General features: G+C 40.2%; 1 protein-coding gene across 3 annotated transcripts; it reads right to left on the reverse strand.

The window, feature by feature from the left end:
• Positions 1-1,208: 1,208 nt before the first annotated feature.
• UPF3B (UPF3B regulator of nonsense mediated mRNA decay) lies at positions 1,209-17,442 on the reverse strand. Of its 3 annotated transcripts, XM_032620993.1 has the most exons (12): positions 17,187-17,439; positions 16,190-16,296; positions 15,910-16,016; positions 11,557-11,655; positions 9,915-10,025; positions 8,838-8,881; positions 8,188-8,370; positions 7,746-7,784; positions 5,731-5,891; positions 5,101-5,395; positions 2,106-2,213; positions 1,209-1,334 (listed from the first exon to the last, which is right to left on the reverse strand). In XM_032620993.1, the coding sequence occupies exons 1-12, from the start codon at positions 17,361-17,363 to the stop codon at positions 1,323-1,325; spliced, it is 1,443 nt and encodes a 480-aa protein (XP_032476884.1). In that variant the 5' UTR covers positions 17,364-17,439; the 3' UTR covers positions 1,209-1,322. The 3 variants fall into 3 exon arrangements, with proteins under 3 accessions (XP_032476884.1, XP_032476883.1, XP_032476886.1); XM_032620992.1 differs by having other exon boundaries at positions 1,209-2,213; XM_032620995.1 differs by lacking the exon at positions 7,746-7,784 and having other exon boundaries at positions 1,209-2,213; positions 17,187-17,442.
• Positions 17,443-22,269: the final 4,827 nt, after the last annotated feature.

Genomic DNA, 22,269 nt, shown 5'->3' on the forward strand with positions numbered 1-22,269 from the left:
CCTTTATCATCACCATTTTTTCACTGCCAAACTTCTCTGAAAAGTTGTCTATGCTGTTTCCATTCTCAGCCCAGTCTGGCTTTCATTCCTTATCATTCCAGGTCGTCAATGATTTGTAAGTCACCGAATCCCATGGCCTTTTTTTAAAAAAATATTTTTTGGCTGTGTCACATGGCAGGTGGGATCTTAGTTCACAGACCAGGGATCAAACCCTCACCCCCTGCAGTGGAAGTGTGGAGTCTTAACCACTGGACCTGGACCGCCAGGGAAGTCCCCCCATGGTCTTTTTTCAGGCATCACACTTGACCTTCCAGCAGCATCCAACCCTGATGGCCACTCCCCTTCTTCATTCTTATCCTTGGGTTAGGTAATATAATACCAGTCTTTCACCTACTCTCTGGCTACTCCTTTTCTGTCTTTATACATTTCCTCACCTGTACAGTATCCTTAGAGTTCTTTAAGGCTGGGCCTTAGGTCTGTTTCTGTTCTTTCTCTACTCTCTCCCCCTAAGTGATTAAATCCAGGCCCATGGCTTCAATGATCACCTAAAAATAGATGAATTCCAAACCTGTATCTCTAGCCCAAATCTCTTCTCTGAGCTCCAAGACCTGTATATCCAACTGCCCCCATCTCCATTTCCCACCTGCCACTCACCCTCACTGTAACATGGTTTCTGCCTCACCAGTTCACGCGTGCCTCAATACTGCCAAATCCAGTGAACAGTGCACATTTCTTATCTTCCTTAATCTCTCTGTGGCATGGGACACTGCCAGCCATTCTCCTCTTTGAAAATACCCCTTCCATTATGCCAGTACTCTCTCCCAGTTGAGGACCATTCTCTTTCAATCACCTTCGACGGCTCTTCCTCTTTACCTGCCTCTTGGGCTACTGGTTTCTAAAAGCTGAGTAAACATAAAGCAGTGACTTATAAAGTAAAGGCAAACTGACGTCACATTAGAGAAGATGGCAGGATGGAAATGAAGCAGCAGCTCAAGGATGTTGTCCAGACATTTTGGTTCTTATGGAACAAGACTGGTGAACCATGATTTGGTCTTCTGGGTGAGCAAAATATAGGCGTAGTGCTAGTGAAGGTAGTAACAAATATCATTCATCCACTTTCAAAATTCCCAAAAGGTTAATTAAGTATCAAAAGCTTAATTTCTCAAAACTAACAGCTATTTTGTAAAGTTAATAAACACTTAGCTTCGTACTTGAGTGATGTTGATATTTATTGATATCGACGCAAAACAAACTAAGATTAAAAGTTGCTATTTAACAGGAACAAATATTGGTGCAGTTTCCTTCCTGGAGACGGTAGGCACTCAGCTTGAGACCTAAGATAAAACAAAGACTGGATTGTCAAGCACCAACTAAGGGTTAAGCTTTAGTAATATAAAAATTGCTAAAGGCAAAAGGAGATGTTAAAAAAGGTTTTTTTATGCTAAGCTCACGTAAGCAAACAAAAAACTAAAACTAATCCTAAAACTTTAGGACATAGGATATAGACAAGACATGACTATTTAAATTTTTGCAGAAGCGAAAATCTGTTATATCCTTCACTGTACTTGTATTACAATTACATGCTCGTTGCTTCTACACTACACAAAGTCAACAGTTATCAACAACAATGACTATAACTAGATCTGAACAAGACTTCAAAGTGACTCTGCTCCACTGAAATTAAGAAAATTCAATCCAGGATTAACAAAACCTTTTGATTTTAGAGCCAGTTCCCGTATCTTCTTCTCGTGTCATACCTAATTAAGTCCTCTCTTGACGTCTCCTGCCTGCAAACTGCAATGTATGTCCTCTCCCTCAGCTTTGTCTGACACTTTAAAATTAATTTGTATGAACTGCATAAAAAATGAAATTGTACTTCCAATCTGAACCTGCAATCGGGCTCCTGCTTTGACGCAAAACATACTCCTCTGCAGTGTACCCCACCAGCACAGCGACCCCCTTTCTCTCTCTCTATTCCTTTGCCCTGAAGGCACTTCTGGATTGCTTAATTCGTGCTCTTTGGCTGCCTAGACAGTCAGGACACCTAAGGCCATTTGGACCTATCACTCCTCGCTTCCTTCTTTTCTATGGCTAATACCACTTTCCTGCTTTTTTTCTATGGTTGAATCTCCAGACTTGGTGCTGTCATCATGGGGACAGAGTCGATTTCGGCTTCGAGCTCCTGGTTGGTAAAGCTGCATTGCTGGGCGATCCTAAAGTAAAATGAAATGTTAATGTTACAACACTGCTACTGAGCATTTACAGGGGATTTTCAGAGTCATAAGTTATATATTGACATATACCAAAAAGAACCCACACAAGACCAAAATGTGAGGGCACAGTACATGACAGTAAGTGCCGATGGTTAATTTGCTTCAAACTGCCCGCTTCCTTTCCCCTATCTACAAAGATAAACAACCGTTTCACTTTTTAAGCAACAGTTAAAAATACGTATTATTTTATATGCCTAGAGTAAATTTTTGATAAGTCTACTGCCTAATTTTCTTAACCACCTCAAGATGAACTGAATCAGCTTGAATAGTTTTTCCTTAGAAACCATGGCCACTGGCTCTCTTCCCCATCAGTAAATTCACTTTAAAATGCACCACCACCTGAGAAAATTTTAGAAGTAAAAACAAAAATAATAAAGAATGCAAAGTCTTAAATGAAGACCTCCCTGAAGTTATGAGCTCAGACCCTTGTAACTTAGCACAAATATGACTGTCTCTTAATTCAGGTTTAACAAGGTAATAGCCTAGCTTGAGACTCTCTAGGTGGCACTTTAGATCTCAGGTTCCTAAATAATCCTCAATAAAGTCACCAGGTACCCCTCAGTTCAAGTAATGTGTTTGGTTATGACAGTATGACCCTGGAAAACTTAAATGTATAGGCCTTTTTTCAAATTCAATAAAACATGAACCTTCCTTGCCCTTTCTCTCTGACATATGAAAGTTAGCCTTAAAGCATTATTCCCAAGTGAATAATTCCAGCAAAATATTTCACTATTTTAACAAGATGAAACGTTAAAACAAATGAGACTGCTGCGTAGCATTTAAAGAAACAGATGATGGGGCTCCTACTATGCAAAGATGGGACAATTTAAACATCCATCAACAAGGACAGTAACTGATAGTAACAAGTTGGAGTACACCAAATATTTCTAAATCCACAAGTTCTTAAAGACTAAACGGAACAAAACTCATGGATAGCCCCTACAAGTTGCTGGGACACCAACTCATTACTCTGAATACTGTAAATAAAGGGAAAGGATCAAATGCTTTTCTTGCCTTTCCTCCGCCTTATGAAATAACGCATCTAAACAAAATTATTAGGAGAAAGGCTGATAAAAATTTTTATAATATATGGATCAGGCTTATAATACCTGAACTAATTGATCAGTTGTTTTTCCAACTTTTTATCTTAAAAAAATTTTAATCTATAGAAATGTTGCCAAACTTGTACAACAAATACCTCATACCTTTCTCCTAGATTCACGATGGTTAACATTTTGTCACATGTGCCTTTTCCGACTCTAGTGTGTGCAGGCATACACGTATATAGACACATTATATTTTTGCAGAACCATTTGAGAGTAAGTGCAGACATCATGACCCTTCATTGCTAAATATTTCAGCCTGTGTATCTTAAGAGCAAGGACATCCTATCACATAACCATAATACGATTACTATTGATCAATCTTAACGTCACAATAAAAGGATACCCAGACATTGTATGCTTCCTGATATGATGCAGTAGGAACTGCACAACACCATCTATCAAGTATTCTTGCCAACAATTGAGTCTGAATATATTCAAGCCTCTAGATGAGGGGCCACCTGTTTCTGTGAATAAAGTTTGATTGGCACACAGCCAGGCTTATTCTTTTACATGTTGCCTATGCCTACTTTCCTGCAAAGCTTACCGGTTGTGACAGAGACCACATGGCCCACAAAGCCTGAAATATTTACCATCTGGCCCTTGACAGAAAAAATTTGCTGACCCTGCTCTAGATATGACTACTGGTTTTCAAGGAAACACAGAAGGTAGAGGAACATGTTAAATGATACCACAGGGATGTAATTAGCCAATCTGGACTGTTAGAAGCTCTACAGGGCAAACTGGATTCTGCAACAAATAAATGGTAGGAAAACAAGAGGAGGAGGAATTGTCTAGATTAAGAGACACTTAAGGGAACATTTCAAGCAAATACAGTTTGTGGACCTTGTTTAGAGCCTATAAAAAAGATGTTAATGAGACAATTGGGAAAATCTGAACACTGAGTAGGTAGGATGCTAAGGAGTTATTGTCAGTTTTGGTTTTTTTTTCTGGTGTGAAAATGATATTAGGGTTATTTTATTAAGAAAAAGAGTCTTGGGCTTCCCTGGTGGTGCAGTGGTTGAGAGTCCGCCTGCCAATGCAGGGGACACGGGTTCGTGCCCCGGTTCGGGAAGATCCCACATGCCGCGGAGCAGCTGGGCCCGTGAGCCATGGCCGCTGGGCCTGCACGTCCGGAGCCTGCGCTCTGCAACAGGAGAGGCCACAACAGTGAGAGGCCCACGTACCGGAAAAAAAAAAACAAAAAAAAAAGAAAAAGAAAAAAAGCCTTTGGGACTTCCCTGGCAGTCCAGTGGTTAAAACTCTGCATTTCCACTGCAGGGGGTATGGGTTCGATCTCTGGCTGGGGAACTAAGATCCCGCATGCCACCTCGGGGCGTGGCCAAAAAAAAGTCTTTACTCTTAATATTGACGTATTTAAAGAAGAAATTATCTGTCTAGGATTTGCTTGAAAGTAATCTAGTAGGAGTAAGATAGGCTAGAGTAGAAAGAAGATTGGCCATGAGGTGATAATTGCTGAAGCTGGGTGATGGGTACATCACACTATTCCTCTGTTCTCTCTACTTTTGTGTGTGTTTGAAATACATACACAAACTTATTAACAATAAGTTAATAAAAGGACCCCACCAAGACTGAAAAAGAGGTGCAGATAGTTAAAGTTCCCCTAAAATTCTATAATGAACAACGAGCTAGCCCTTTCCTTATATACTTGAAGGAAAAGAAAAAGAAATCCTCATGAAAATAAGTTTAACGAAAAGCAGCACCTTGTTTCTTATGCGATCTCTCTTAACCACTTCCTCTTTCTTTTCAGTTTTTTCTGAGCTGCCTACTGGTTCTGTACTTTCAGGCTTCTTTCCTTTATCCCGAAGGGCTTCTTTCTCTTTTTTCATTTCTTCTTCCTTTCTTTTAAAAGCCTTCTCTTTCTCATAGCGCTCCTTCTGCCTGCGGCGCTCTTCCTCCTGCCGCTTCAGCCTCTCTCTTTCCCGCAGGGCGCGCTCTTGGTCTCGTTCATAATCCCGCTCCCTCTCCCTGTATTCTCTGCCACTCTCATCTTCAGGTCTGCGTGAAAAACAAATCTGAGTATGCACCCTCAAAGTTCTTCTAATCACAAATGCAGGAACATTCTGATCCTGACTTGGCCACTACAATGAGGTTGAACTTTTAGAGCAGCATTAAAAAAAAACTACTAGTATTTTGAAAAACAATAAAAAAAAAACCCCAAAGTCATTCACCCAGATTAAGATACTAAAATATTTGAAACCTGTCCTCCTCATCCCCCTACACCTCGTAAAACCAAGTATCTTGATTCAGGTACAAGTCCAGAAAGTAGCAGTAAAACTAGCACCTAGAAACATACCAAAAACAAATGTACCAAAGAGCCCTCGACTACCGACCTCTTAGGCTTTTCATCTTTAAATTCACCATCAGAACGTTTGGGCAATGGACAACTCTGCCCACTGGCTCTTTCATCACTCAGATTCTCTTTGTCCAATTTCTTGACCTTTTCTCTTTTGTCCAATTCTTTTTCATCGCCTTTTTCTGGCTTCTTGAGCAGCTTTAAAGAGAACAAATTTAAGTTTATTTTGAAGGGTGGGACACTGTCTTCTGATTCTACCAAAGAAAATAATATACTAAATATTTTCAATTTAGGCTATAGAAGGCCCCCGTCTCTTCAGGTACTCATAAACTTTCAGGTGAACAACTAGTGCACGAGAGCAGTAATTTGCTAAAAGGACGCTATTAATGTGAAAGTGTTATCCACTCAAATGAAGTGGTTTAATCACTTTGTGGCAATAGGATCAAGACTCCTTTGGCTTAAATGGGTCAACCTTTAAGTAGACCAACGTACACTTTCAAGTATGCCTTCTGTAGCTCCAGCATGTTGGCATAACTTGATAGGAAAATATGGTTATGAATTTAAAATGCTAAGCAGATCATTACTGCTGGACTATTTTTATGTAGTAATTATAATGACAAATACCTTGGTCACCAAAGGAGAGATCCATTGCAGGAATAATTTTGCCTTGAGTCTGAGAGTAGTTACATACTTATGATGGTACAATCATATTATCATTAGAGATGAAAAGCAAAAATTATTTGGCATTTGATTTAAAAATCCAAATACCTCATACAATGGAACTGTGAAGTTCCATCTCTACTGAATAGGAATTCTGCTCAATGTCATATATATGACAGAATGCAATTCTAAACTAAAAGTGGTTTATAAAGTCCAAATTGCGAACAAAAATTTCTTTCTCATGCCACTTCTATAAATCTCTCTAGAATACCCCCAAGTGTTGGATATTCAGAGAGATTTTTAGGCAAAATAGAAGAATTTCAAGTCTCAGAGTGAAGGCGTCATAGAAAGTTTCGTCTCAGGGTGAAGGCATCATACAAGCCACCAAGCAAGAGGCAAAGCACCACAAGACTTAAGCATGCAGTGTTTCAGCACACAGACAGCCACTGCAAATGGTGAGTCCAAACTGGACACTAAGAAGGCACCAGTGTAAAGTGAGGATACCATGTGCAGGTTTCACTGGAAGTGTTCTTATTTCTCTAATGAACATCTTTGTTAGAAGCCAAGATGTTCATTACTCTAATAAGAACATTAACGGATATCTCTAGCATGGCTGGCTCTACCTTCTGCCTTGCTGACAGAAATAGCAAGTCAAGTCACTTGTGGCATGGCGGACAGAGAAATCGCTAGAAGGAATTAAGATGGGAACCTCCCCACCCTGCCGCCAAGCCCCTTATCACCAATAATGAGTCCTGGAGAGCCTAGGGGAACCCTAGCCACGTGAACGGCTGAATTTTGAGGAGGTAAAAGGAGACCCTGCCATCACCTCGGTGAGATTTTCTCTGACTTTCTCTGAAGTACTATGTACAAGTACTTCCCCAGGAAGTTCGCTGAAGCAAGGGCTGCCAAGCCATGCCCTCAGAAGGGAAGTAGCAAGGCTGGGATCTTTCTATAGGTTTTCCTCTTCCTACATGCAATATATTAATCAGAATCTGCTGCTCACAGATTCCCAGGTAGATGCAAGAAGGTAACGTGGGGAATCCTGTGAGAGGGGAAAGGACATAATGCAGGGGGTATATCCCTAGTACTCCCACAAGGCAGCCAGTTATGAGAGGCATATAAAAAGAAGAGAAGGGAAAGAGCTCTTTAGGCATGGTTGTCCTCTAGTTGTATATTGTTGAAGCTCCTGGGTACCCAGCAGAGCATCAGCAAGTCATCGGAGCTTCCTTCTAAGGTAGGAATTTAAAATGGCTCAGCTTTTAAGAAGACTTAGGTCAGTCTGAAGGGGTTTTCTACAGGTAACACTACCACCACCACCAAAAGGACTTATTAACTAAGACCTGTGTGTGTGACATGATACTAGGTGCTCTGTATCATGTACTTGGTCCTTACATTTTTCTGATTCACAGCTTGTAACAGAAACCTGTGTACCTGAGGACAGTGGAAAACAAACAGATGAGGCAACTTCATGTATCAAAAATGAAGGAAAAGCTGAATAAAACCCATAATTCATGCCAGCCAGCCCTAAGCCCTTATTTATGAAGAATTGAGAAAATAATAATCCAAAATTGAACATTTTCAATGATTAAAAATAACACAGATCTGCACTGAATACCATGTAAACTACTTAATCTTTTAAATTATCTTAAATTAAAAGAATAATACTATTACTATTACAGGAAAGGCTTCTGTTGATTCACTCCCCCCCCAAAAAAGACAAAAACAAAACCAAAAAAACTGTTTACACCAACACAAGATGCATGCATATTTGAAGAAGTAAATACAGTACATGCAAATTTCAGCAACATGCAGTCAGTTTAAGTTATTTTCATACCTTAATCTTTGGTTCATCCTTTAATTTGTCCCTTTCTGGAACTCTGTCTATCTTCTTTAGCTTTTCTATATCTTTCCTTTTTCGTTTCTCTTCTTCTTTCCACTTCCTCCTCTCTTCTTCTCTTTGTCTTTTTCTTTCTATTTCTCGCCTCCTTCTTTCTTCTCTCTTTTCTTCTCTCATCCTCTAGAAAGAAACATCAACACAAACCTTCAAACAAGATAACTGCCACCAAAAACTTAGTCTTGAAGGTACGGTGGGCACCCACTGAACTGTATCATCTTTCCTTCCCATTTTCTATCTCCTTAACCCCCTCACCACCCCATTCAAAATATGAGAGAGAATAAAGACCAGGGCCTGCTAATATCAGAGTCTCCCAATGCTGCCTTACTACATTATCCAGAGGCTTTCAGGAAATCAAGAGAGTGTCTCTGGAGCAAGCTAAGGACTCCCTGGTTTTGCAGAGTGAATCTCTGGTCCAACAACCAGAGTGAAGGAGAAGGCCAGAGAGTGAGGCCAATGAGCCAACTCTTTTAAGAATAATGGTAGAAAAAGCAGCTATCTCTCCTATAGGATCCCAATGCTCTTATATTCACAGAATGCAAACCAATGAAATAGAAGTATTGAGAGAACTATAAAAACAAAAGGTTTACCTGCTTGTTTTTCAGGAAGCTCAAAAGTGGGGTTGTCTTTTTAGCTACATAAATGTAAACAGATTATTAATAATACTTAATCAACCCCTAGAAAGGATTCCGTTTTCTGACATTCCCTGCCAACCACCCAAGGTGGGAAAACTACACCCCTTAAACAGTAAGTTCACAACTATATTATTGGAAAGAAGTTTTACAGTATTCTATTTCGATTCTGAAGGTTTAAAATAATTTTTTAAAAGTTAAGAAATTCAAATTAAAACAATAAAACAATTATTAAAAGGAGCAATTCCCGGTCAGTGAGAATAAAGTGCAAAGGACATTCTCTTGTTTTACAGATGGGAGTATAAATTTGCTCAACCAGGAAGAAACTGGGGTAAGGGGCTAAAAATATCTAATACTTTTGACCCCATAATTCCACTTCTGGAAATTTATTCTATGGAAAGTATCGGAGATGGGCTTATACTATGCATCCATTAATAAAAACCAAGTTTTAGAAGAATATTTAACTCATTCTTCAATATTCTGAACAATGCTATCTAACCTTGTAGCTAGCTTTTTGAAAAGCATACTTCCTTCCTAGGATAAATTCCTAGGAGTGGAAATCCTGGGTCAGAGGCTATGCTTATGTTTAGAGCTGATATAGTAGTGACAACTTACTACTAAAACCAATATCCAAGCTAGAATTTCTCAAGTGGTTTTCAATTTTGCAGTAACTAACTTCATTTTTTGACATTTTCAGGTCAAAATTTTTTTTAGGAATATGAACTTATTACTAGAAAACACCAATTGATCTTCAAAGGCTTACCAACATCTTAAGGTCCTATATGAGTCTTCAAACTTTTTATACTTCTGTTACATTTGTGTGGCACTAAATAAGTCAGAATTTTTCCCATCTTATCAATGCATTCTCATAATCCTGTGAGGCAGGTATTATCTGCACTTTATAGTAGAACAAACAGAGTCTTAAAGAAGTTAGTGCCTTTCCCATGGTCAAACAGCTAGCAAGTGACAGAAGTGGGAGTCTGACAGGTCTTCTGATGAAAAAGCTGTTGCCCTTAATTCCTTTTGCCCACTTACCTATTAATTCTCTATTTTTTGCTTCTATTTCCTCTAGCAGTGTCTCTGGAGTAGATGTCATTTTCTCATTATCTGCAGCATAACTTTCCAAAAATTTTCTATATTCTGGATCTAAATAATTGTTTAAGTAAATAGAAAACATACAGACTTTAAACAAAATAGGAAATATTATCTATGGGAGAACTGCAAGCTACAGTTATGGGACCTTCAGAGACTATCATTTATAGCATGTAAGCAGTTTCTGCATCAGTACACCTCACTTTCATTAAACTCAGCATATGAAAATCAGGTGTTCTAAACAGATAAATGAGGGCAGATGTCCTAGATGTGGCACTAGAGGTGATAGTAACTTCTGGAATTCCTTCCTAGATGCCTCCGACATCAGAAAGGGTAACACATCTGAGTCATTATGTTGTATCTGGAGCATGCACTGTGGAGCATGTCACTTGATCTAGTCTTCACGGTCTGAATCTATGATATAATCAATAAGCAGCTGTGCGTTAAGTCTTTTCTGTCTTTTCCTTATAAAATACCCATTATAGTAACAAATAATGGAAACCAAACTAGTTGATTCTAAAATGCCCATCTGATATAAAATATTGCAGCTAAGTCCTTAGCCAACACAACCACATTACAGAGATCTCAAAATCTGGATCCAGTTTACCGTAAATGGCAATTATTTCAGTCTTTTAGTTCTAGTATTTCAGTTCAATGTAATTACTATGTGTGCAGTTAACTGCATATTCAAAGCCTAGAAAACAGGATTGGCCACTACAGATACTTTATATTAAGTTACTCAAGTATAGAAAATTTTCCATCACAGCTCTCAATGATAACGCTTCCTCTTTATAAAAATGGAAACCAAAAGTCAAATAAATAATCATAAAAATGGTAAGAGGGCTTCCCTGGTGGCGCAGTGGTTGAGAGTCCGCCTGCCGCTGCAGGGGATACGGGTTCGTGCCCCAGTCCGGGAAGATCCCACATGCCGTGGAGTGGCTAGGCCTGTGAGCCATGGCCGCTGAGCCTGCACGTCCAGAGCCTGTGCTCCACAACGGGAGAGGCCACAACAGTGAGAGGCCCGTGTACCGCAAAAAAAAAAAAAAAAAAAAAAAAAAAAAAAAAAAAAATGGTAAGAGCCCTCAAGGAGTTGTAATTTGAAACATCTGATTTCTTCCCATTGTCTTCTAATATACCTAAAGTGATTTACTACTCAACAGTCAAAATATATTGCTTAATGGTGAAGGGATGAAAAGCCATTAGCCAAAGAGAGTGAAAACTAGAGGAAACCCACCTCCATTCTAACAAGCAAAGCTTTCATCAGTGAATTACATTTCTCATGAACTTTATTTCCTATGTTTTCTTAATTTAAAAGATTGGAGTCCACTTAATTCCCACAAAGGTAATATTTTTAAAAAACCCATGGCCCTACTATATATACAACACAGGGAACTCTACTCAATATTCTGTAATAACCCATATGGGAAAAGAACCTGAAAAAGAATGAATATATGTATAACAGAATCACTTTGCTGTACACCTGAAACTAACACAACACTGTAAATCAACTATATTCCAATATAAAATAAAAATTAAATTAAAAAAAACATGGCATTAGCATTACATAACTAGAGCTATACTGTACCATCATCGATAGTCCCAACTTTAGTATCTCTTTTCTTAGTCTTCTTTTTTGCAGCTTTTTGAAAAGGTGCAAATTCTACTATGGCAGGATATTCCTGACCTGTTTAGAAAAAATAGCATACTTGTTGTAAGAAAGAAAAGGTCAAAAGTGGATACAAGAGACTCAACCCACCACTCTCTAGGCTTCCTTTGATGACAGTGGTCTGAATAGGTCTCCCAACAGGCATAAATCACATTGGCACAACTAAAATCAACATGTTACCAAAGGAGCCCCCAGTTCATACTGATAACTTAGTGAAAAGATATGGGAGGGAATTAAAATACTCATTTAAATTCAACTTCTAAGTGTGATATTGTGATATGTGGGGGAAAAAAATCTACAAACTAATTTTCATTTAAAAAATACATCAGAGGGAATTCCCTGGCAGTCCAGTGGTTAGTACTCGGCACTTTCATTGCAGGGGCCTAGGTTCAATCCCTAGTGGGGGAACTAAGATCCTGCAAGCCAGGCAGCATGGCCAAAACAAACAAACAAACAAACAAAAAAACCAGATCACAATACTGATTATACAGGGGTATAAATATGTCAAAAGTCACCAAATGCACACATAAAATGGATGCATTTTAATATGTAAATTATACCTTAATAAAATTGATTTTTTATAAGTGCAAAAATATACATCAGAAATCTCTAGAACAGGTAAAGCTACAGATAGAAAGTAGGTTAGTGCTTGTCTAGAGATAAGGAGTAACAGCTAATGGGTACGAGGTTTCTCTTTAGAGAAATGTGTTCTAAAATTAGATTGTGGCGACAGCTGCACAACTCTGTGAATATACTAAAAAACACTGAACAGTACACTTTAAAAGGGTGAATTTTATGGCATATGCATTATATCTCAGTAAAGCTGTTATTAAAAAATACACCAGGAGACACCAAAAGCACAGGCAACAAAAGTGAAAAATAGATAAACTGTGCTACATCAAAATTAGGAACTTATGGGGCTTCCCTGGTGGCACAGTGGTTGGGAATCCGCCTGCCAATGCAGGGGACACGGGTTCGAGCCCTGGTCCGGGAATATCCCACATGCCGCGGAGCAACTAAGCCTGTGTGCCACAACTCCTGAGCCTGTGCTCTAGAGCCCGCGAGCCACAACTACTGAAGCCCGTGCGCCTAGAGTCCATGCTCCGCAACAAGAGAAGCCACCGCAATGAGAAGCCCGCGCACCACAATGAAGAGCAGCTCCACTTGCCACAACTAGAGAAAGCCTGTGCCCAGCAACAAAGACCCAACACAGCCAAAAATAAAAATAAATAAAATAAATTTTTTTAAAAATTAAGAACTTCTGTGCATCTAGGGACATAATCAACAGAGAGAAAAGGAAGCCTATAGAATTGGAGAAAATATTTGCAAATCATATATCTGATAAGGGGTCAATATACAGAATACGTAAAGAACTACAACTCAACAAAAAAACCCCCAAATAATCTGATTAAAAAATGTTCAAAGGACTCGAATAGACATTTCTCCAGAGATGGTATACAAATGGCCAATAAGCAAATGAAAAGATGCTATGTGCTCAAGCATATGAAAAGATTAAACTATTACCTCACTAATCATTAGGGAAATGCCAATCAAAACCACAATGAAATACCATCTTATACCTGTCAGAATGATTACTATTAAAGGGGAAAAAACCCCCAGAAAATAGCAAGTGTTGGCAAGGACATGGAGAAATTAGAACCTTCATGCATTGCTGGTGGGAATATAAAATGGTGCAGCCACTATGGAAAACAGTATGGTGGTTCCTCAAAAAAATTAAAAATAGAATTACCATATGACCCCGCAATTCCACTTTTGGGTATGTATTCAAAAGAAGTGAAAGCAGAGACTTGAACAGATGCTTGTACATTCATAGCAGCATTATTCACAATAGCCAAATGTCCCTCAACAGATGAATGGATAAAGAAAATGAAGTATATAAATACAATGGAAAAGGAGATTCTGACACATGCTACAACATGGATTAACCTTGAGGACATTATGCTAAGTGAAATAAGCTAGTCACTAGAAGTCAAATACTATGATTCCACTTATATGAGGTACCTAGAATGGTCAACTTCATAGACAGAAGGGTGGTTCATAGAGGTAGAATGTAGTTGCAAGAGGCTGGGAGAGGGAGAAATGGGGAGTTGTTTAACAGGTAGAGTTTCAGCCTTACAAGAAGAAGTTCTAGAGATTGGTTGCAGAACAATGTGAATGTACTCAACACTACTGAACTGCACATTTAAAAATGGTTAAGATGGTAAATTTTATTTGTGCATTTTACCACAATTTTTAATAATGCAAAAAACCAAAAAAAGCAACGAGGTAATGATACATACTATAACATGGATGAACCTTGAAAACATACTAAGTAAAAGAGGCAGTCACAAAAGGCCACATATTGTATGATTCAGTTCATATGAAATGTCCAGAATAAGGAAATCCATAGTTAGATCAGTGGTTGCCAGGGTCTAGTGGGAGAGGAGAATGGGAGATGACTGCTAATGAATACAGGATTCTTTTTGAAGTGATGTATACATTCTGGAATTACATAGTGGTAATGGTTACAAAACTTGTGAATATACTAAAAACCATTGAATTTTATGGTATGTGAGTTATATCTCAATTAAAAAAAAAACCCAAGTGACTACTGGAAAAATACACCAGATCCCTGCTATAGAATAATGTCATACAAGGTATAAAATTCCATCCTGGGCTTCCCTGGTGGCGCAGTGGTTGGGAGTCCGCCTGCCGATGCAGGGGACGCGGGTTCGTGCCCCGGTCCAGGAGGATCCCACATGCCAGGGAGCGGCTGGGCCCGTGAGCCATGGCTGCTGGGCCTGCGCGTCCGGAGCCTGTGCTCCGCAACGGGAGAGGCCATAGCGGTGAGAGGCCCGCGTACCGCAAAAAAAAAAAAAAAAAATTCCATCCTTAGATCTTTGGCATGTAAACATAAGCCAGGATAAATTACTAGAATTGACCCTTAGGCATCACAAAGCAGTCACACAGGAAACAAGGTTTTAGAAATCCTAGTGAATGCAGAATCATATTACCTTAATAACTGATACATTTGAGAAGGAACAGATAAACCAGACTGAAACAGAAGGAAATTGTGGAAGACAGGCTGAAAAAAAACAGAAGTGAGGCCAAACTATGGAAGATGCTGACTACCAGACTAAGGAATTTGGACTTTTGTTCACAACTGCTATCTTAAGTCACTATTTTCAAAAAGATTAATTTCATGGCAATATAAGACTATTAAATTATACAGAAAGTGGAAAAAAATGGAAAATCCTATAAGGTTAGAGACTGGTTGTCTAAGCATTTGGTGATGAGGATATAAAGTGTGAAAGTATTACTAAGTCTAGATGAACAAGATATTAAAAAGCGGTAAATTGACAAAAATCCTTCACTTGTTTAAATGTAAGGGATAAAAAAGAGAGGAAAAAAGTTAAACACAACTCAGATTTCCAGGAAATCACTGCTATCTGCTGGAATAAACTTGGAGTGGAGAAGTAGCTGGTTTGAGGGGATTAATAAAAGCTGGACAAACACAGTAGCAATCCTTCAACTTCTACTGGCATATTTCCTGACAAAGATTTCCTTTTTACCAACTTTGAACTAATACTGAAAAAACATGACCTAACAAAAAGACACATCATTCACCTATGATTGCAAAGCCAAAAGAAAAGTGGCAAATGGAAGCATGGACATTCTCTGACTAAATGTTGCAAGCAGCAGATAATAAAATGAGAGTTAAGGCAGAAGTTTTTCTTCCCTATAAACTCCTGGATACAAAGTGGGAAATCATCAAGTTCAATGTTTTAATTATATACAACTTAGAATGTTAAACAGTACTCCAGCTGGCAACTATTGACATAAAGAATCTGACTTAAATAAGTGTTAGTCCTTGAAGCAAGATGAGAAGTAAATATTTAAAATTTGTCATACAAGTTTAAAGAGTCATTTATCAGTATCACTGTTAAAACTAGTAAATACTCAAAACAACAGATCATCTAATACCGGGCAAAAGAAGTCACAGGAAGAGAGAACTGTGGCAATTTCATTCAGTTGATCAAACTACAGAAATAACAGGTTAATACAAATACCTGAGGACTGTAAAAAGTCATATTATCTATTTATAAGGCTGTCATAAGCTTATCAAATGTGTAAAACTCTTTAAATGTTGCTCATCTTATCACCCAGGATTTTAGAAACGCCATGAAGGCATCGAGAAAACACTGTGATACACACATTGTCTTAAACATACAAATGACAAAGAAACCACCCCCCTCAGTTAAAAGGACTTACCTTTATTGTCAAGGAATACATAACCATCAAAACGATCCCTGAACAAAATAATGTCCTCCTGGTTTTTAAAGTTGATGTATGCTCTGGCATACATATGAGGATACAGGCTGCAGGGAGGAAAGCAATTATGTCAATGTGCTTGCAGGTGTCTGACTGAATTACAAGTATGCATATGTTAAAAAGATAGGCTCAAAAATCAAATGGAAAACATTAGTAGGATTAAAAAGAATGGAAGAAACCTTTTTCATTTACCCCCTCCCTCTTTATTTATTTATTTTACCTAGTATCATTAGAAAAAAACTCAAAATAATCATGCTCAGGCATAGGCTGAAGATGTTCCTGAAGCTGCTCCTTGGTCAAAGTGGGCGGTAATCTCCGTATTACCACCTTAAGAAATGAATAAGGAAAATAAAATTAGTACAAATCAATTTTCTGTCAAACCTGAATCACTGTCCCTGAAGAAAGTTGGCCTTTAAAAGATGAGATCACTTATAAAAACCCAAGAGAATGTTCAGAAAGCTCAGAATGATTAGTCAAACATAATAGTAACGTAGTTAAAAAAAAAACACCAACTCTCAAAAACGAGAACTGCCTGGAGCAAGGAAAATCTCAGGTTCTGTTAACCTGAAGCCCCAGTTTACTAGGTCTTCGCCTCATTTTCTATCACCCATTTTCAGCAGTGGTAAGAAATTAGTAAACCAACCCTGGTCTTTTGTGGGTGCCATGAATTCTTGATTTATTAATATTTCCCTACCACATCCAACACATCCTAAAATAAAATCCTTACTCAATCAGCATAAAGAATTCAAAATTCTAAGGAATACCACAAATTCCCTCATTGCTCCCCAAATAAGGATGCACCCGATCTGGCCCCCAGACCATAATATCCCCCACCCACACACTCCCTCAACTAGCCTCTATTAATTTTCCTATCACAAACTACTCCCACCCTTGATGGCCCCTTCACTATTCAATAATTCCCCTCCAATTCCTCATTCTTTTCACTATCGCTCCCCCTCCCATTATTATCTCACAGCTCTGACCTAAACCCTTCTTGTCTGGGAATCCCCCCGCCCTCCCTCACTCCCATCCCGGGGCTCGGCGCGCAGGGGCTCCCCCATTTCTGGCGAGTGGATGAGACAGGGTGATGCGATTTTCACTTAAGTGAAGAAACAGAGGAAGAGACTGGGAGAGGAAGAAGGCAGCCCCTTCCCAACCATCCTCCACGGGTGGCAGAACGGTCCCGCCCTCTCCTGGGTCGACAGCCGGCCAGTCACCTTGCTCAACGCCTCTTTCTTCTCCTTGTTCCGATCCTGCTTATCTTCCGCTTTGATGCCGTCCCCCGAAGCCCCACAGACGCTGCCTGTGGCCCCCGGGGGAGTCAAGAGGGTTACTCGTTTCTCCTTAGGCCTATGCTCCTTCTCCTCCTTCATGGCCACGGTTTCGCTCCTCATCGCGGTAGCTCGGCCTAAACGCCACTACGCCGGCACCTAACGACTCCCGGCCCACTCCGAACAGAACTCCGCCCCCAACGGACGCCCCTCCTTCTAAGCAGAACCCTGCTTTCCTTTGGGCCCCGCCAGGATCTCGCGAGACTTCAGGACGCCTGGTCTTAGCTTCCCGCCCGCGGAATCCCCGCACCGCCCAATCCCCTTGCGACCCAGACTCCCTCGGGGCACGTCATTAGCAACTCCGCCATCTTGGCTGGGACGAGTATTTCACGGACTACAAATCCCGGCATACAAAGCACTTACTCGGGCTTCCCTGGTGACGCAGTGGTTAAGAATCCACCCGCCAATACAGAGGGCACGGGATCGAGCCCTGGTCTGGGAAGATCCCACATGCCACTGAGTAACTAAGCCCGTATGCCACAACTACTGAGCCTGCGCTCTAGAGCCCACGAGCCAAAACTACTGAGCCCACGCGCCACAACTATTGAAGCCCGCGCACCTAGAGCCCGTGCTCCGCAACAGGAGAGGCCACCGCAATGAAAAGCCCGTGCATCGCAAGGAAGAGCAGCCCCCGCTCGCTGCTTCTGGCCGGGAGGTCTGGAGTCGTAGGTGTTTCAGGGTTCCTATTTGTAAGTAAATGGAATCCTTAATCTTGAAAGTGTAGTGTTTTTCAGATCTAAAGATACTTTCTGCGGGCTGTTTTCCTCAGATAAACCCGATGTGATCCAAAGTTTACCTCACTAGGGGAACGACTTGTATTTTCTATCATTGGTTGTGAAGTGTCCCTTCAGAGTCTTTAGAGGTTTTTTTCCTTATATTGATTAGGATTCAGACACTTAATAAACACGCACAGAACATTGACATTAAAGGATCATTATAACCAAAATGTATGAGATTTGTTTTCATCGCCGTTTTTAAAGGTAAAAGGAACCTATAGTACTGATGCCCCGCAGGGAGGAGAAAATAAAATAAAACCCAACTTGCTTTAGATGGGATTGCCCTCCTTCCCGCTTTTAAAAAGGCTAATTATGCATTATTTATAATAGCCCCAAACTGGAAACAACCCAAATATCTGTCAACCGGCTCATGCATAAACAAAATGTGGCACATCCATAGATCGAAATACTACTCAGCAATAAAAATGAACCGATACGTCCATCCACATGAGTGAATCTCAAAACGATTATGCTGAGTGAAAGAATCAGGACACAAAGAGAATACATGCTGTATGATCTCGTTGATATGAAATTCCAGAAAAGGTAAAACCATAGTGAGAGAAAGCAGATCAATGATTGCCGGGGGCGTCGGGGGTGGGGAGAAGGGATTGACTGCAGAAGGGCTCCAGAGAACTTTTTGGAATTATAAAAAATGCTCTTTATCATGATTGTGGTGGTGGTTGCATGACTGCAGACATTTGTGTAAACTCATTGAATTGTACACTTAAAATTGGCAAATATTATTTTATGTAAATTATATTTTATTGAAATTCAGCCCCTCAGATTAAAAGAAATGCAAAACTTGAAAAATATTGCTCAGCAAAAGCCCCAGGGGGCTCCTCAGGAGAATGGAATGGAATCTGTCTCCTTCTCCAAATCCAAGAAAAATCTTTTTCCGTGGAGGAGCTGGTTAGCAGTGATCTTGAAGAGACAGCTGGCAGTGGAAGTCTTTACAAGAGGAAGAAATCTTTCCCCAAAAAGGAACCAATTAGTGACCCTAAAGAGGTAGGAAACAAGTGTCCCCAAGAAAAAGAGGAAATTCTCTTGTAAATGTCAAGTATTCTGTTTTGGGTTTTTTTTAATGTTTTATTATACTTTGTTAAAAAGGAAAAATTGTACATTTTAGAATGTTTTTATGAGTAAATTTAATGTACTGAAAATGTAAAAAAAAGAAAAGAAAAAGGAAATTCTCTTCCAAGGAGGAGCCACTCAGCAGTGGACCTGAAGAGGCTGCTGCCAGCAAGAGCAGCAGCTTCAAGAAAAAGAAAAAGCTCCAAAAGCTGTCCCAGGGTGATTAGAATTGACATTTCCCTGGTGAGGCATAACTTGCAGAGATATTTCCCAACCCAAGCCTATATCTCAATAAAAAGAAAAATATTGCTCTAAATGATAAAGGGTTTGTATTTCATCAAATTTAAGATACCATCGAATCTAAAACCATTATTTTATATACAAAGAAAGAAAAAAATGCTGCCAATTGAACTACGGCACACTATCAATTTTAAGATGTATCTTGATTTCAGAGGTGTTAAAATGTGAAAAAAAGTGTTAGTATCAATTGAACATATTATACCTCTATTATGTGCAATTAAGGAAGAAGGAGGTGAAATGGGAGAGAAGGGCAAATGATAAGCCAGAGAGAGACACAGACATCCCCAGCAGGCAGGAACCAAGTTAAGGATGCAATAGAAACCCAAGGCAGAAAGCTGGCTCAGGGCCAAGGACCCATTTTTGCTGACGTCTAGAATATATTATCCAGACTCCGTTCTTAAATTGTCTCACTTCTGTTGCCAAGCATATGCTTGTGTTCCTAATTCCTGTTGCCAAGGCTATTTCCCTGTATTTGGGATCTGTTACTCACTCTTGCCTCCAGCACCTGCCCACTCATACAAGCCTAGCTTAAGTATCTATCTGCCTCTGAACTCCTACTTAGCTTTGCATTTACCTCTTGGTGTATGCCTGTTTTGGAGTGCTTGTTAGCTTTAAACAACTGCTGTATTTCAGTCGTCAGAGTTGGATGTTCCAGGGCTCAGTCCTTAGACCCCTTTTCTATCTACGCTCACTCCTCTGTTAGTCTCATCTGTTCTTGTGGATTTTCTCTTTTCGCTGACAACTCCAAAATTTATATCACCGGTCCATACATCCCCTCTGAATTCCAGACATATATCCAACTGCCTACTTTGACATCTCCACTTAGATGTCTAACACATTCAGATTCTCTGAACATGTCCAAAACTGAACACCTGATCTCTCCCCACACCACCTGTATTAGTTTCCTATTACTGCTGCAACAAATTACCACAAATTTGGGGGGTTAAAACAACACAAATTTATTATCTTACAGTTCTGTAGGTTAAAAGTCCAACAGAGGTCTCACTGGACTAAAACTGAGGTGATGGCAGGACTGAGTTGCTCCCTGGAGGCTCTAGGAGAGAATCTAGTTCCTTGTCTTTTCCAGATTCTTGAGGTTGCTCATATTCCTCAGCTTGTGGCCCTTCCCTCCATCTTCAAAGCCAATAAGATAGCATCTCTCGGGACTTCCCTGGTGGTTGAGTGGCTAAGACTCCGTGCTCCTAATGTAGGGGGCCTGGGTTCGATCCCTGGTCGGGGAATTAGATCCCACATGCAGCAATTAAAGATCCTGCATGCTGCAACTAAGACCCATCATAGCCAAATAAATAAATATAAAAAAATAGCATCTCTCTCGGACCATCTTCATCTATGTCTCTTTCACTCTCTCTTCTGCTTCCCCCTTCCACTTTTTTTTTTTTTTTTGCGGTACACGGGCCTCTCACTGTTGTGACCTCTCCCGTTGCGGAGCACAGGCTCCGGACGCGCAGGCTCAGTGGTCATGGCTCACGGGCCCAGCCGCTCCGTGGCATGTGGGATCTTCCTGGACCGGGGCACGAACCCGTTTCCCCTGCATCGGCAGGCGGACTCTCAACCACTGCGCCACCAGGGAAGCCCCCCCTTCCACTTTTAAGGACCCCTGTGACTACGTTGTGCCCACCTGGATAATCCAGGATACTCTCCTTATGTTAAAGTCAGCTGATTAGCAACCTTAATTCCCATTGCCATATAATGTAACATAGTCACAGGTTCTGGGGATTAGGGTGTAGACAATTTAAGGGGGCATTATTTTGCCTACCACACACTGTAAAGAATTCTTTTTTTTTTTTAAAGGGAATTTCATTTTCATTTATTTATTTATTTATTTTTGGCTGCATTGGGTCTTAGTTGCTGCGCGCGGGCTTTCTTTAGTTGCAGCAAGTGGGGGCTACTCTTCCTTGTGGTGCGCGGGCTTCTCATTGCATTGGCTTCTCTTGTTGCAGAGCATGGGCTTTAGGTGTGTGGGCTTCAGTAGTTGTGGCACGTGGGCTCAGTAGTTGTGGCGCACAGGATTAGTTGCTCTGCAGCATGTGGGATCGCCCTGGACCAGAGCTCAAACCCATGTCCGCTGCGTTGGGAAGCGGATTCTTTTTTTTTTTTAACTGCTTCTGAAGCATTTGTTTGCAAATGCAGGTTATATACATATTTTTCAACATCTTTATTGGAGTACAATTTTTTTTTACATCTTTATTGGAGTATAATTGCTTTACAATGGTGTGTTAGTTTCTGCTTTATAACAAAGTGAACCAGTTATACATATACATATGTTCCCATATCTCTTCCCTGTTGCATCTCCCTCCCTCCTACCCTCCCTATCCCACCCCTCCAGGTGGTCACAAAGCACCGAGCTGATCTCCCTGTGCTATGTGGCTGCTTCCCACTAGCTATCTACCTTACGTTTGGTAGTGTATATATGTCCCTGCCTCTCTCTCGCTTTGTCACAGCTTACCCTTCCCCCTCCCCATATCCTCAAGTCCATTCTCTAGTAGGTCTGTCTTTATTCCTGTCTTACCCCTAGGTTCTTCATGACATTATTTTTTCTTAAATTCCATATATATGTGTGAGCATACGGTATTTGTCTTTCTCTTTCTGACTTACTTCACTCTGTATGACAGACTCTAGGTCTATCCACCTCATTACAAATAGCTCAATTTCGTTTCTTTTTATGGCTGAGTAATATTCCATTGTATATATGTGCCACATCTTCTTTATCCATTCATCCGATGATGGACACCTAGGTTGTTTCCATCTCCAGTCTATTGTAAATAGAGCTGCAATGAACATTTTGGTACATGACTCTTTTT

The sequence above is a fragment of the Phocoena sinus genome, chromosome X (assembly GCF_008692025.1).
Source record: "Phocoena sinus isolate mPhoSin1 chromosome X, mPhoSin1.pri, whole genome shotgun sequence".
Classification (NCBI taxonomy): Eukaryota; Metazoa; Chordata; class Mammalia; order Artiodactyla; family Phocoenidae; genus Phocoena; species Phocoena sinus.

Bases quoted from the DNA above. Each gene is read 5' to 3' on its own strand.
- UPF3B (XM_032620992.1), bottom strand. From the start codon at position 17,363: ATGAGGAGCGAAACCGTGGCCATGAAGGAGGAGAAGGAGCATAGGCCT. The intron at 11,656-15,909 runs GTAAGTCCTTTT...TTTTCTAAACAG, and splicing joins TGTATTCCTTGACAATAAAG to GTCAGGAATATCCTGCCATA. The intron at 2,214-5,100 runs GTGCTGCTTTTC...ATTTTACTTTAG, and splicing joins GAGATCGCATAAGAAACAAG to GATCGCCCAGCAATGCAGCT.